Source organism: Anser anser (assembly GCF_964211835.1).
Source record: "Anser anser genome assembly, chromosome: 3".
Lineage (NCBI taxonomy): Eukaryota > Metazoa > Chordata > Aves > Anseriformes > Anatidae > Anser > Anser anser.
The window spans coordinates 121,935,163-121,950,520 of NC_139722.1; the positions used below are offsets into that span (position 1 = coordinate 121,935,163).

At 41.6% G+C, this 15,358-nt stretch overlaps 2 protein-coding genes across 10 annotated transcripts in view; one reads left to right on the plus strand and one right to left on the minus strand.

The window, feature by feature from the left end:
- APLF (aprataxin and PNKP like factor) overlaps positions 1-15,358 on the minus strand; it is a 37,568-nt gene extending 22,210 nt beyond the window's left edge. For 4 of the 9 annotated variants that reach the window (XR_014581275.1, XR_014581276.1, XM_083828203.1 and 1 more), the window contains exons 1-3: positions 4,368-4,501; positions 1,517-1,588; positions 149-312 (exon numbers count right to left, since the gene is read on the minus strand). Coding sequence is in view for 3 of the 9 variants with exons in the window: in XM_083828203.1 (XP_083684329.1) it covers positions 149-312; positions 1,517-1,588; positions 4,368-4,460 (329 nt within the window). In the remaining 6 variants the exon portion in view is untranslated. Of the gene's footprint in view, positions 1-148; positions 313-1,516; positions 1,589-4,367; positions 4,502-5,114; positions 5,165-13,790; positions 13,868-15,305 lie in introns of those variants that run through there. The other 5 variants (XM_083828205.1, XM_083828207.1, XM_083828204.1 and 2 more) reach the window with 5 other exon arrangements.
- Positions 4,459-7,129, plus strand: FBXO48 (F-box protein 48; the record flags this gene model as incomplete). The annotated part of the gene is made up of 3 exons (XM_083828241.1): positions 4,459-4,676; positions 5,044-5,380; positions 6,763-7,129. 3 exons carry the CDS (start codon positions 4,459-4,461, stop codon positions 6,922-6,924), a joined length of 717 nt encoding a protein of 238 aa, XP_083684367.1. The 3' UTR covers positions 6,925-7,129.

Genomic DNA, 15,358 nt, shown 5'->3' on the forward strand with positions numbered 1-15,358 from the left:
TTCTAGCACTGAGACCATTTGTCAATTCACCTCCTAGACTTCATGGTTTGTGGGCATACCTATTCAGACCTTAAGTGAGAAAGATTTTACTTAACGGTAAGAAAAAGCCGTTAGTGAGAACAGCGTCATTTTTTGCAGGTATTGATACCTTACTGTGCTCTCCACAGGATGAGCAGAAATGACCTTGAAAATATATTTGTCAACCAGTAGGGAAAAGCTATCACCAAATTTCAATGAGTGCCATTCATGTGCTTCCAACGGCAGAAGACGACCATTCTCAGGAGACTGATAAAAGCATGGATTTACATGAATCTGTGAGATAGAAAGAACAATCAGCATATTTTTTTTTTAAGATTAAAAAAGCATGTACATATGTTTAGCATATATACAATATACAAAAATACAAAAAGCATGTACATTATGTTTCTATAACTCCCTCCCACAGTTCTGTCATATACAACAAAGCCCTTATGCCACAGTAATAGCTACAGCAATGCTGCAATGTTGAAACGTTAAAGACAAAAAAAGGCAGATACACGAGTTACCACTAACTAGTTCAAATAGTTCTGCTTTTTTTTTTTTGGTTTGTTTTTAAATATCTACAATTGATCCCTAAAGTTTCAATCCAAGCTGATGAGCACAACACCACAAAAAAAAAAAAAAAGATTGCATGAACTGGTGTTTTGCCTATTACTTTTCAAGTTTACCTGCACCACAGGTAAGCAAGCTCCTGGCAGGTTTCCCCTAGAGGAGAGGGCCACAGGTCAAGTTCGCAGGGCTACCATTATATGGATTAGAGAACAAGGATATGAACTGCCATTTGCATTCAAATCCTATGAGGCAGTCACAGAGAAAAAGCCATGGACCGAAGTGATGCCCAAATCTGAGAACCACCAACCACAGCACAAATAACAGGTTTGTGATACCAAAGCAGCTCCATTCAGCCCTCCCAGCACTGGTGACCAAAACAGTCATTAATCTATAAAAAACAGAAACTACCACAATCATATCTCATACCTCAGTATAGCCTATGCATAACATCCGAATCAACTGCAACTATATAAAGATTTGACAAGTCAACTATTGTACCAACATTTCAATTTTTTAAAAAGAAGGCGGCTTGATTAGGTTTATTACAACTGAGTTTATTTGCAAAAAGGACATGCTTTGATCAAGACGCAAAAGCTGTAAATTCAGAGAGATTTCTGAAGAAGAGAGAGGCAGTCAGTATAGAGAATGGATCCCTGTCTCAAAATTGTAAACAGGACTACATAGTAATGATCAAACCTCTGCAGTGTTTTGTTTTCTTTTAATTCACCCAACAACTCTTCTGCAAGAGAAAGTTAGTAACGTTACCTACAGACAGAATTACGCAGTAATGGGAAAACAAGGACTACGAAAAGAGAGCAAGGTGAACTGAATGCTATTCTCAGATGAAGCATAACATCACAGGAAAATCTAAAATTGTATAATTATAGGTTGGCTCTATACGCATAATCAGAGAGATTTAAGTTACCGGTTTGATGCGAACCTGGCCATCCACCACTTCCAATATGGCATGTTTTCGGGATACTCGCTTATCTGTAATCTGAAAAGCAGAGACAACTGCTGTGAGAACCATGTACTTCAAAGTCAATATAAATTCCTTTTGCATCAAAATGAGCAAGTTCCCAGATCTAATTGAGCAGAGTTTTAACAGGATTCACTTTTTATATACTCTATTGCTCCAGACTGTTTTAAAACAGTGAAATCAGCGCAGCTTCCCAAAATTTGACTCTCTGCTAAAAGCTGGATAACAACATTAAGATTCAATTTTGGGAATCAGAAGCCTAAGGAATCCAGCACTTCTTAGCAAGTTCTCACCAAAGGCAACAAATGTGCACCTCTGAAGTGAGACCGTTTACTCACTCAGGTGCTTGAAGCTGGTTTTACAAGCTTCAGTTCAGATGTACCAGATTTGAAATGCTTTTCAACTGAGAGAACACTGAAACTGCACTCTCTTTTCTTTAAATATTTTGGCTTTCCACTAGTCAATTCATTAACATAGGTTTGGGGGGCGGGGGGGGCACTAATTACTGTTCTATTCCACCATAGGACCACTTCAGAGTCATCGTTCTCCCTTTCACAGCGTTTTGCATTACACAGAAGGCACAAGCTGCCTAGCTGAACTTTTCATTTCATCATAAAGAGAAACACTAGAGGTCAAACTCTGCCCCAAACAGATCCTTTCAGGTGCCTCTCAGGAAATTTCAGTTCTGTGTTTGCTCCCTCCACCCTTTCCACAGGCAACGGAGCTCTCAGTGCACTTGAACAAAGCACCGGCAAGCGTAAACCTGTGGTACCAGTTCGTGCTCCTCTGAACTTACACTTTTTGGCTATCCAAACACACGTTCTCTCTGGAAATTGTTTAAAAGCAAAAGTTATTTCTAAAGAAATTATCACCTAATTTTGAGAAATAAGAGTCTACGGCCCAAAGAAAATCTTAACAACTTAGGAAAAGGCGATCACTCTTCAGACTACAATCTCTGACAAACACATTTAAACAACAGGCAAACAGATATTCAAGTGGATAAACAAAATAAAAAACATGTAAAATAAACAGTCAACATCTCTGTATTCTGTAACTTAATAGCCCGGAGCATGATGATTACATATACAAATAGTTTTACCTATTAGACCATGCAGACCCATGTTGAACACCCTGTACCTACATATATTTATGCCACATAAAAGTTTTGCCTGATGTTTAAATAACTTTAAAGTATGCTTCAGAAGCATTAGCATTCAGTAACAGTTACCTCTTGGTTCTTCAAATGTGAGGAGTGAACCAGTAGCTTTTAACTGAAATTCTTGTTATTCTCCACTTCCAGAAAGTCTACCAACTTAAAATAGTCAGCTAAAACTACAGACCCAAAAACAACCACAGTAATTTTACCACTGGTTCATTCACAAAAATGTAATACTTGGCCACATTTTGAATAAGGAAATAAGGTTCCAAAGAGCAAACTGCCATCGCAAGAGATAATCATTTTGCTATGGATCTGACAGATCAGGCAGCACAAAAATGGCTATATTGCAACTACCCATGTATTTATTCTCTTAGAGCATTTGACCCAACATTTTTAACAATCCTTACATATACAAACTTTAGCTAGTCACAAGTACATGCTGCGGGATGCCAGCTTGGCTACCAGCATCAAAAAAATCTCTGTCCAGGGAAGAAAAAGCACATCTCACAAGACCTGAAGTCCTCATCTGAGTTATCTGCTTACTCTGCAGTCTTTCACTTTTGCCTCCAGGCAGAATATGGAGAAGATGTACTACATATTAAATCTGCAATAGCCACGTACTTTTGTTTGTCAGCGCTAACACACAGAAGTATTACATCTCCATCATACACAGCATGGGGAGCTGTTGGTTTTGTGACCTGGCAAAGGCCAAGGCTGCTTATACAGCAGCAAGAGCGTCCACCACAGTCAGTCACACTCATGCTCCGAAAAGCACTGAAACAGTACAGCGGTTTGGAGCTTCTGTTTAGAAAAGGCTATAAACTGCAACAGATTTTAAAAGGATTTTACTTAATTAATTTACATTACCAAATTATGTTATGTAAATAGCGTTGAAATCCTCTCATAACTATCAAACATAATGCCACTGCCATGACAGAAACTACTGAAGGCTGCAAAGACCTTTTCTTACCCTACTGCGCTAGAAATAAGCAGAGACATTTTTCTTCTTTTTAAGGTGCTTGTGAAAACCTGAATCAAGTTTTCTAAACATCAACTACACAGAAAACAAAGTGAAAGCACTTGAGAAGCAGACCGGCTGAGAACAGACCCAGAATCTCATAGTTTGGTATTTTGATGTAACAGGTGTGATATTTAGGGCAGTGCACCCGGACCTGAGTGGCAATACCCCACTTTACAGATTTACAAGGCACCTGCCCACGAGAAGCCCCTAGGGATGCAGAAGCGACTCTGTGGCTTTATTGATTCTACAGTGACTCTCCACAGAAAGCTTGAGAAGTTATCCCAGCACCTCAATTCCCTAATATTCAACATCCCAAGTGAGCCCTTCTCTCTGACAACCTCACCCCTCACTCCCATGTACAACCGAGGGATCTACCCTCGGGTTTCCCTACCCCATACCCCAAACGATGACCGGGGGGTCCTTTTTAGCACACCCGTGGAGCGCAGCAGCACCCAGCAGTAACATTTCCCCTCAGGTACGAACCAAGGGCGCTGCTATCAGCACGGAGATCACTTCGCCTCGGCCCCCCAACAACAACCCCAAGCGGTGGAAGGCTGCGCCCGCTCGGGGCTGCCCCCTTCTCCCTTCACCTCAGCCTCCCTCGCCCCCTCACTTACTCCCAACAAGGGACCGCGTCCCAGCAGCGTCTCCCCGGGCGGCAGCGGCACGGGGCAGCCCCCATCCGCCGGCGCCAGCCTCACCCCCGCCATGGCAGGCGCCGCTCCCTCAGGGCGCCGCGCCCCGCCCCGCCCCACGGCCGAGCGCCGCCATATTGGCGCTTCACCCCCCTCGACACACACAGAGCTCCGCCCACCGCCGGCGGGAGAACTACGATCCCCAGCATGCATCGCGGGGGGGGGGCGTAAAGCGCCGCGCGCATGCGCGCAGCGCCTGGCGAGAGCACCGGCAAGGGGCCGATGGTGGAGGTATTTAAACACAAGCGGGGAGCCGCGGCGCGCGGGCAGGTGTGGGGCGGGGAGAGGGGAGCCAACGGTCGGCAGCGGGCGTTACCGGCCCCTCAGCGCCGCCGCGGGCAGGAGGGGCAAAGAAGGGCCGCAAAAACCGGCAGCAGCCGGGCGGTTTGCCCTCGGAAAGCCTCCCCAGCGTGACGCCATCGCCAAAATGGGCCGGAACGTGCCGGGGCGGCCGGCCGGTCCCCTGCCTGCCCGCTGCGGCTGCTGGAAGGGTGACGAGGCGGCCCGCAGGGGGGGCTGGTGGCGTTTGTTGTGGCATCAGGGCAGTATTGGTCATTCCACAGCGGCCGCTCGTTCATTGTTATGCTTTCCTTATCAGGCATACCCGCTGGATTTGGCGAGAGGTCAAAAGCATGCAGAAAACGCCCAAGAGGAACAAGCAGCCGTTACCTTGTGGGGAGCCAGCCAGCCTTCCTCCTGACAAGAGGAAAAGGGAAAGTCCCGATGACTTCGTAGCCCTTCTGCCTCCCGAAGTCAGCTTGCAGATATTCAGCGAGCTCGATATTTGCAGCCTGTGTAACGCCGCGATGACATGCAGGAGCTGGAATCAAGCTATTGACAATAATGACTGTTTGTGGAAAAATCACTGTTTGACTGTGAGAGCTGTCTGCCAGCGAGAGATTGATTGCGATCGAGGCAATGGATACTCATGGAAGGTAAATTTAATGAGTGACAGTGCTGGCAACTCAGAAGCCTCTGGGGTTAATAATAGAGACATACAAATAAGTATTTCTTATTTGTCCAAGATGCTTGGGGAACCCCTGTAACGCCAATGTGGCTCAGTAGTGAAATCAAACAACTAGAAGCCTGGTTAAACACAAATAAGTTTCCCATTTCCTTTATCCTATTTGCTACCCAGAACCACCCTTGGCCCACTCAACATATTCTGTTTATTGCTCAAGGCCCCAAAGCTGCCCATCCCAGCAGGTATGCATAACCTCAACACTGGGGTCTGTTCATCCCATCAGAAAGTCTGAGTAGCCCTAACATGGGAGAATGCCCAAATCCTAATACACAGGGGCAGAGGGAGAGAAAAGCACATAGCCTGTGTGCCAGTATACATTCTCTAGTTATATTTCATTAGAGTAAGTCTGCTTGTGAAGAATGATTTCCTGCAGATACATTACATATAGCTTTGCCTCAATACATTTTGAGCAATGTGCAACCGGGAGAAAGAATCCAGGGTAGGAAAACAGGAAACTAGGAGCTAGCAGGAGCTGGGTGAAGTTTGTTTAGAATTCTTCCTCCACACACACGCGCTCCTAGTTACAGCTTCTCTGAAGCAAGAAGAGCTCAACATACTAGAAGGATCTGTCACTGTTCAGTCCAGCCTACAAACTGAAGTAGATCAGGGAAGCAATGGCTACTTCTCTGAGCTAGCTAAAGGGTGATCCCCACCTCAATTTAGCTGGGGCATTTTCAAGTGGGGGAACAGGGGATTTGTGAAAAAGAGCAAAAAAAAATTCTGGACTCTCAACACTCCCTGTCTTGAGCAGGGAGCAGTTGCCCTCCAAATGTATCTATCTTTCCTCTCTTGCACAACAGTTTCCAAAGGGCTCCCCTCTGGTTTTCTATTTTGCATCTATTACAAATCCCCCTCCAACAAATACACTGAGCTAGCATTTTCTTGCACTAAAAGGCTGGCTGAGTAGAAGAACCAATCCAGCCTTCATTAATAGCCCAAGCAAGAGGTAAAGGTCATAAACAACCTAAACAGGAAGAGAAAGTGAAAGCCATTTCTTTTAAAGAGTAAGGAGGAAGATTAATTCCTCTTTAGGGTTTTCATTTCCCCATCATCTTCACCCTCTAAGAATTGAGGCAAAAAGTGACTCTCTACCTAACTTAGGATAGAAAGATAGAAGTAGACCAAAGTCTACTTGTTGGCAGCAGTACAGCTTTCTGGGCTTAGCATCCAGGTACCAGAGACATGTTCCAAATCCTTTTGCTGGCACTATTCTTCCAATGTAAAACTTACTCATATTGAGTGCAGCTTGAATTGGTTTACTTCCAAGATTTTTGCTGTCTGTTTTTCCATCAGATCACATTACTAAGAAACTACTGGAAAAGCAAAGTAAAACAAGAATGGCTGAGTGGGAAATACAGTAACATTCATTCACAAAACAACTTGCCAGAGAAAAGCATGTATCCGATGGATGTTGACACGTGGGGAGAAATCCTGGAAGCAGAACTAGAGAGATGAGAAGCCAGTGCAGTTTCTTGCGACTCAAGAACCTTACATCAACTCATGGACAGCCAAACTGTAAATATGTTGGTGTTTAAATTAGTTCTGTTTGCAAGCATGTGATGAAAACTTCTCTGAAGAAGAGAGATATACTTTTTATTTGCACTTTATTAGACGGACTGATACAAAAAGTAAAATTCTAAATAAGACTATTCGGTCGTAATTTTATGTTTGTTAGTTTTATATTCTGCTGTATTATTGAAAATATGTTGAATGTACTTTCAGTTTGCACTTCTTTTGGAAAAAAAAACTTTTTTTAAAAAAAGTGTTTCACTCAGTATATCATGTCAGCAGCACAACATGGCATTCCATAAAGGAAGGCTGGGAGGAGGACAAATCCAGACATTGGAAAGGAGTAGGCAGCCACCTCAGCTGATACATCCCCAGGGTCTGTATCGAGGGACAGAGCCTTCACAGAGCTTTTCTGAGCCTGCACACATTGACGCATTGGTGCTTCGCAGCACTGCATTTCTATTACCCAGCTGTAGAACTTCTGAATTAGGACTCAAAGATTGAAGCAACAGGTAGGACTGAAGCAGCCACTTAATGAACAGCCTTGCTGTCATTAGCTATGCATTTTTTTCGCTTATATAACAATGTGATAGGGAATAAAAAAAAAATTATGACTTCAAACATAGTAAGTCAACTTTGTTTGTAGTCAGGGTATCTCACATAGTTAAAACATTCAGAAACTTATCTTGTTCTGCATTAGGATCTCCCACCACACCGATTCTGCTTTACCAGCACTGATTTTTGCCACTGGCTTTAAAAATTGCTGCTAGGAAAAGATATGCCTATCACATTACTTAACATAAAAAAAACTACAAAAGCAGTTTATTACAATTTGGTTTAAATGTCATGTCACCTTTCCCTACCTACATTTTGCACTGAAGAGTAACTAGGAAACAGTGGAAGAGTCCATATTGGTTTCAGGTATTCCTATAAAATTCAGTGACCGATCTAGGACCAATTTTACATAGAAAATTTTATCATGCTCATGAAACTTAGTTAATATGAAAAAATTCAAATTTACTACTGCAGACTTCTGCAAAAGACTTTCTGGTAACACACAAACAAGCATCCTGCTGAGAACTCGAGGTTCACTAGCTCTAGATCCAGCACTTACACTAGATGCAAGGATTGCTGAAGCAAGGTCCAACTCTTCCATTAGTAGGGCCCAGTAACACTAGATGGAGCAGTAGAGCAGTTTAGCTCAGGGAAAAATAAACGCCATCGTCCTCTGGGTTAAAATCCAATACTGTTTTTTAATGGTGGTACTTAGACAACCCAACAGTTCAAAACCGTTTACAATTTCCATGTATTTATTTTCTCACGGTTATTTCACCACTGCAGGCTATCTAGTGAAAACTTATTTTTATCCCCCATTCTTGTAAGAGTCTAGGCTCACAGTCTATTTCTTGTAGGTGCCCTTACCAAGGCCAAAGAAGAGCAGAACAGCCAAGTGAAGCGGGTAGTTTTAAAATGCTTCCAAGAACAATATATTATTTGATACCCTTTCTAGTTTGGAACATTCAGAATTCACTAAAACTGTTCCACTTCCCTCAGCTTCCTGTATTTTCCCCATTAAAATAGCTTTTTCAGTTCATAAGCAGTGACTTTTCTAAATCATCAGTAAAAAAAAAAAATCTAACCGAGACACTGTTCTCGTCAACAACATTGCATGGTATGTGATGACTGGATAATGTAATGTAACCGTGGACACTGTTGCTGCAAGTTTTATAAGATGCATAGCCTCTCTCTTTTCTGCCTAAAGAGGTGACGCTGTTCTCATGGGATGGCTGCAGCATTAACCATAATGGGTGCAACACTCAAAGTTCACACTACCACCATGGCTAAAGTGTAATTTGGAGCTAAGTACAGTGGGTGTAGTGCAAAGTTCAATGAACTGTGAACACTGCTTCCTTTATTTTTAGCTATTCTGCTCTAAGACTATAGCTAGTTACCCCAGTTTAAAAAAAAAAGTTTTTACACTTTTACACTGCTGCCTTACTCCCTGCTCACCATGTCCCTAACTTCAAGAAAGCCAGAAATGAAAAAGGTGCATATAAATTATGAATAATGCTAGCAGTACATTCTTATCACCTCAAGTTATTAATCGTAATACAGAAGTGCACAATAGTCTCTCACCTTTCTCCTCACCCAGCCCCCTCAGCTCCCAGCTATTTATCACCACCTCCTTCCTGTCCCTTCCCTACACATCAGCTATCAGTTTTTGTATCCTGAGACAAATATACATTTTTAAAATAGAAGAATTATTCTGGTACAAACCCCAACACAGAGCATGCGCTTAGCTGTAGCTTTTTCCCCATTCTCTTACAAACTCAGGAATTACCAATATCCATCGTGCCTCCATCTCTGTCCAAATCAGGTGACCGTACTTCTCTAAACATGTTAGGAGTTAAGCACTCAGCTATGCACTTAGACAAGGCCTAGATCTTTCAACATGGAGCAGCAATAGCATAAACTTCTCATGAACATCTCCTACATGCTTTTCTTTCAGTAAGCATCAGTTCTCATGAAAATAAGCTTGCTTCCTCTCCCCTCTTAAGGGAGGTTTTAATTCCCTCCTGAGATTTTGTTTAATCTGTTTTGGTCTTCTTCAATCAGTTTTGGTCTTCCCCTACTTGCCCTCATACCACCTACTCAGCTTTCAGCCCAACTAGAGGCTGAACACACCCTTTCCTTTAAACACACCCCAGCAGCATCCATAGCTCCAAGCAGCAGCACTTCCTACACCGCCAGCTGTCATTCCTGCCTGCCTCTTCACCCTCCTAGCTCCAAGCAAAAATGCTTAAACTAGTGCTAACGCTTAGGTATCCCTCCCCAGAGGGCATTCTCAGCTGCTAAGTCTACTCCTGCACAAGCCAGCTGGACATGCACCAGCTATCCTCACACTTAGGTGGCTGGTGAAGCCTTTTTTCTGCTTCACTACCAAACTCTTTTACCCATAGCTTCTGAGGAAGTGGAAAGTTGTATTTTAGCATACACCACCTACCTTCCCTGAAATACTCACACCACTCACACCACCCCGCTACTCTGAGATTTCAGCTGCAGAAGGATGCCGCAGGCACCCGTCACCCAGGCATCCTCTTAGCCACACGGCCTTACCGCCTTTTCATCGCCCTGCCCTCCAATCTTTCCCGCAGAAGAGGCTTTCTGAGAGAGTATGTGAAGTCTGCGTGCAGAGCAAATACTACATCCTCCCCCAGCACCCCAACTCAAACCAGCCTGGTTTCTAGGATGAAAAGACAGGTTCTCTGCTGCACAACATGTCTCCAGCTGCTGCACGCAGCTTAACATCAAAATACCCAGCATCAAAGCTGAACCTGAGGTCCCCCGAGATAAATACTTTATTTCTGTATTTCCAAAATGTCTGTGGTTTTAGAACCTCCTCTGCAACTACTGACTACTGCAGTGCTCCATTTCTGAAGGGAGGAGCCGTACGTGTGGCTTTATTTCATCATGGTGCAGGATGTGGCTTAGGGCCACTGGCATTAACACTCAGACTAATTGAAAAAGAAAGCACCATTACATTTAATTAACACGGACTTTTCTTCATTAGACCAATAACATTTCTAAGTGAATTTTGTCAGGAAAAATGTTTCTCCAAATAGGCAGGCAATAGCGTTTCATATCTTTATCATGTTCGCCTCTGGAAGGTCCCAAATGAGTTATCCCACCTGAAGACAGAGCAGCGAAGCTTAAATCCACCCATCATTATGCCTTCATCGCATTTCTCACAGATCTTATGCACTGAAGCAGCTGACCCCCGTCCTGAACCCTTCCATCCCTGACGTTGATTTGGATAGAGGGGTTTCAGATTCTCAAGAGCGTCCTGACACTTTGCCGTTGTTTCTCATGGTAATGCTTGTTCAGAGAAGTCTGCCCCAAAAAGCTTGGACAAAATCACCCACTGTACTTAAAGCTGAGGCTCGCAGGGGCTTCGGATCATTAAACAACCCTAAGAATTATTTTGTGGTGTTTTTTTCTCAGGCCTCAGGGCAAGTGGCCAGTCCCACTTCTATTATTCTGGTAAGCCATAAAAAAAACACAAGCTACAACTGTGGGTAGAAGGGTGAGAAGGGGAGAGGTCAGGGACAGCAAAATTCAGAGGGACGTATCAACATGAAAACTGGGAGGACATTTCTATATACCAGTAGAGTTACTTGCAGTCCCTTCTAGCTCCTGAGAATTGTCCTGTTCATCACTGCCACCAACTTTCAACAGCCATACATTTACAAAGCAGGTTTGTGTGTATAAAAACCAGCCTGCAGGAGTATGCAAATCAGGTGCAACATAAGCTTTTTTTTGATCCACATTTAAAAAAAAACTGTTAGAACCACATGTGCTGGTTTTCATGTGTAGTTCTTTTAAAAAAAAAAAGAAGAAAAATAGCAGCCGAAAGAACTGCTGTTTGCCAATATGGGGATGCCACAAGACACAGTGGGCCACACAATAATCTGTTAGCCATGGTACTAAATGCTGTTTTAAACATCTCAGTGACCTCAGAATACCAAATACAGAAGATCAAAGAACATTATCAGCTACCTGTTGGAAGACTCAGCTGGAAGGCTGGATTGAAGGTATACATTGAACAAGTTGGAAACAGAGGGAAAACATCAAACAAACCAGCCACCTTAAGCTTTTAATCCTAATAAAGGGGGGAAAAAAACTGAGAAAGGTGAAAACGTGTACCAGCTATGTAAGATAATGCTGCTGAAAAAAAATGAAGTGTGACAGTGCTCCCAAAAAAGCTTTGCTCATCTGCTCATTTGAGGAACTTTTTAAATAGAAAAACAGTGGAAGCTATGACAATGCTAAAGAAAAAAGAACTCTATACAAGTTAGCTAGGAAGATCCAATGACAACACTTCCCAAGATACTATATATAGCCATTTGTGGCATATTGCTGTTATCAGCTGTACTGTCAAGTTTCATACAGAGTTTTGACCAAACTAATCAGCTTTTCTAATGCACCTTTATTCTTAAAGACCACTATTCTGTAGACATTTTTATCCTTCAGTTATACTGCTCGTTAAAATCATACTAATGTGAAAATCTGCTACCAACACGTACTTAAGAGATAATCATGCTGGGAATTACTCAAATGCTTAAATAGGGAGACTATGACGACACTTGAGACCCATGAGGCAACCAAATATCTATATACCGTAAGTAGATGTGAGGTGATGAGGAAGTTTCTGTTCCTCTGGAGGGGTGACTAAAGACCATTTGGTGGTATATTGTAGGACATCTAAAAATACTACTAGACGTTTATGCTTAGGTATCTGAATTTCATTGCGTTTCATTGCCACAAACTCTCTTAACCCTTTTTAGGCTAGGAAGTTTAGTTCAAAATAACTAAGAAAGAGGAGAAAGGGGAAACAGTAAACGTAGCTGGGAAAAAAAAATCATTCCTTAAATACTAAGTTTGAAGAAAGGCATTACCTTATTTTACCACTGATAAAACAGAAAGATGAAGTATTTTCTTTTATTAATCAGAAAACTGCATAAGAGTGGTAAGTATCTGATAACAACAACAGTTCATATTATTCAAAAATTTCATGAATGTGTGTTATTATACTTTTACCATCATGTAAAATGCATCTAGAGAGATGTAGCAATTTAAGCATTTGAGGGCAGGACACCTCCGTAAACATGCAGCAGAAGCACTGAAGGACAAAAGTGATGTTTTCTTACCTCGCTTTTTATACATCTGTGTGCTTACAGGATTTTCAAACTTCTCCTTGTTATGTAGAAAGTGGTGTATGAAAAAGCTGATTATACTCCGATTTGTGTAGTGAATTCTCTAATAGTCTGTAATAGGTCATTCTTGTATGCTTGATAAAGAGGCTAACAGTAATACTCTTAAGTTCTTTATGTTCTTTTAATATCTGGGTTTGGGAAAGACTGGAGCATCAAGTTTAGGATTTTTTTTATCATCATCATCAAACTATTTGATCTCCAGTTCTTTCTCCCCTTCTCCTTTAACTCCGACGTATTAAAGATTTTGGTGAAAAACATACAGAAGGCAAATAAAAATAATAATAATAAATTCCATCTCTTTCAACTGTTAGCAAAATCTATCAGTTTCATCAGCATTTACCTTTGATTCTTTTCCTCCCACATTCTTAGTCATCTTGTAACAGGATAGAAAATGAGAGGGAAATTGTTTTGCCATCTTAGACGCAGAACACGTAGGGAAGGGGAAGAGTTTTACTATACCTTACTTCACTTAAAATTGAAGCCAGCCGAAGTATGAAAAGTGGTTTTTTTTTTGCCCTCAGCCTTCATACACTGTTACTCTCCCACACAGAATGGAAAAAAAAAAACAAAAAAAACTTAGAGATCTACCAGAGCCAGAAACACAGTGGAGAAAGCCACAGTTCCATTTCTAAACACAAAGCAGGAAGTTCTATGTTCTAATCCAGGAAAAATACTTATTTTGTTGCCAAGTCAGAAATTCTATTTCAAGAAGTGAAGTCCCACAATGAACAACAACAAAAAAACCTTGCCTTCAGTCAGAGATTTTCAAGGGTGTTTTTTGTTTACTTGGCCTTCAGGTTACCAACCCACCATTTTAAAGCATAAAGCAGATCCTAAAATGATGTATAGTGCCAAAGGGTCACGAAGTAACCACATTCAAATTATCTTCACATGTCAGATTCACACTTCACCATCCCATACAACAACAAAAAAGCCTGACAGATATAGATAGCTGTGTGTTGGCTCCCTTTCAAATTCTTTTTGCATATCAACCAGGAGTAAGTCTCATTCTCATACTGAAGGTATTTCCCTCTTTACCAGTGAACGTTTCCAAAGAGGTGGCAAGAGACGTGCTCTTCCAGGCACCAATCCACCAACTCCTGAGGCCACGTGTGAGCATCACAAGGGCTCCACAACACAGGGAGGCTCTCCTTGAGCAGCTGAGCCACAGCTGGTTGGAAGGCAAAGAAATCTGGAAAGGCACAGGCACATTAGCATTCAGAACACTGATCCTGCCCCCATCGCTTGCTTTTTAAGTCATCTTTGTGCTCCACACTGTCACACTAGTAAAACCAGAAGAATAGCAGATAGATGCTCAGCAGCCACACTGCTGGGTAGTGGAGAAAGCGGCTTTATTCATTATCAACATCAGTCCCTAAGAAGCAGAACAGTTTTCCACCCCATGTCCTGCTGCTGAAGGGAGAAGATCTAGCACTTAATTAAGAAATGCTCAGCATACAGCCTAAGTAATATAAGTATGTAATTAATTATTTATATAATCTAGCAGTCGTTCAAAACAGAAGCTTTTTATTTTATTATAGGTTTTGAAAATAAACACTTTGAACATTGTGGCATATTGTTAACACGTAAGAGCACATATATATACCACTTTTATTTAACCTAGGACAAATTCAACACAGCTTTCTCAGACTGCTAAAACTACCAAACCCCTAACTCCAAAAAGAGAAGCGGTTTGATGAGAAGGAAAAACTACAGCACATACCCCCTTCTCAGGCAGCAAGAAACCCAAACAGGAGAGGAAAATTAGAAGCCCAGCTTCGAGCTTTCTGCTGCACACAGAAGTTCATATGGAGTACAATCAAACCTCTATAGATCAACAAGACCGCAACAGTTCACAAGCAAAATATCTGCACTTTTTGAAATGCAAACTGAAGGCATTTGCAGAAATACTGACTACAAAAGCCAGCATAGGACTGTTATCTACTCCATTTGCTTTTTAAGGTTCACTCCTATGTTCTTTTACAGTTTAAAAGGAACAACAACAACAAAATAATAATTCAAAAAAAAAAAAGTTTTCGGTCTTCACCAGAAAGGATATCTAAGGAATTTTGTTATCATCCAAGCCTGAATCTCAGAAGAAATAGAGGCATATTACAAAGGACAACAGTTACCCAGACCCCTCTACAGCAAGTTGTTTAAACTTAAAATAACCTCTACAACCTTCTAAAGCATTTGAGAACAAATTAGTAAAAAACAAACAGTTGTTTAACGCTTGTAATAAAACAAAGTCTAAAAACAAACAAAAATAAAAACACAAGCAGTATTACTGCACTAAAGCATTATTTGTAACATGGCAAACACAAATACAAACCCCGTCTAGAAGAAAAACTTGATAGTATGTACTAAGCTATACCTCAGAAGCCTTACCTATTTTTTCCCTCTTCCTTATGAACAAACTTGTGTTAAAGACTCACGAACAAACAACAGTTATACATCTAAAAATACATTTTCATTCTTTCACACAGAAGAAAAGACAATACACTGTAAAAAAAACACAAGATTAACGATATTTAACAACAAAATAATACTAACCTTATCTTTCAAGAGAAAGCCACAGCACAGAAAATGTAAAAAGCTCTTGAAAT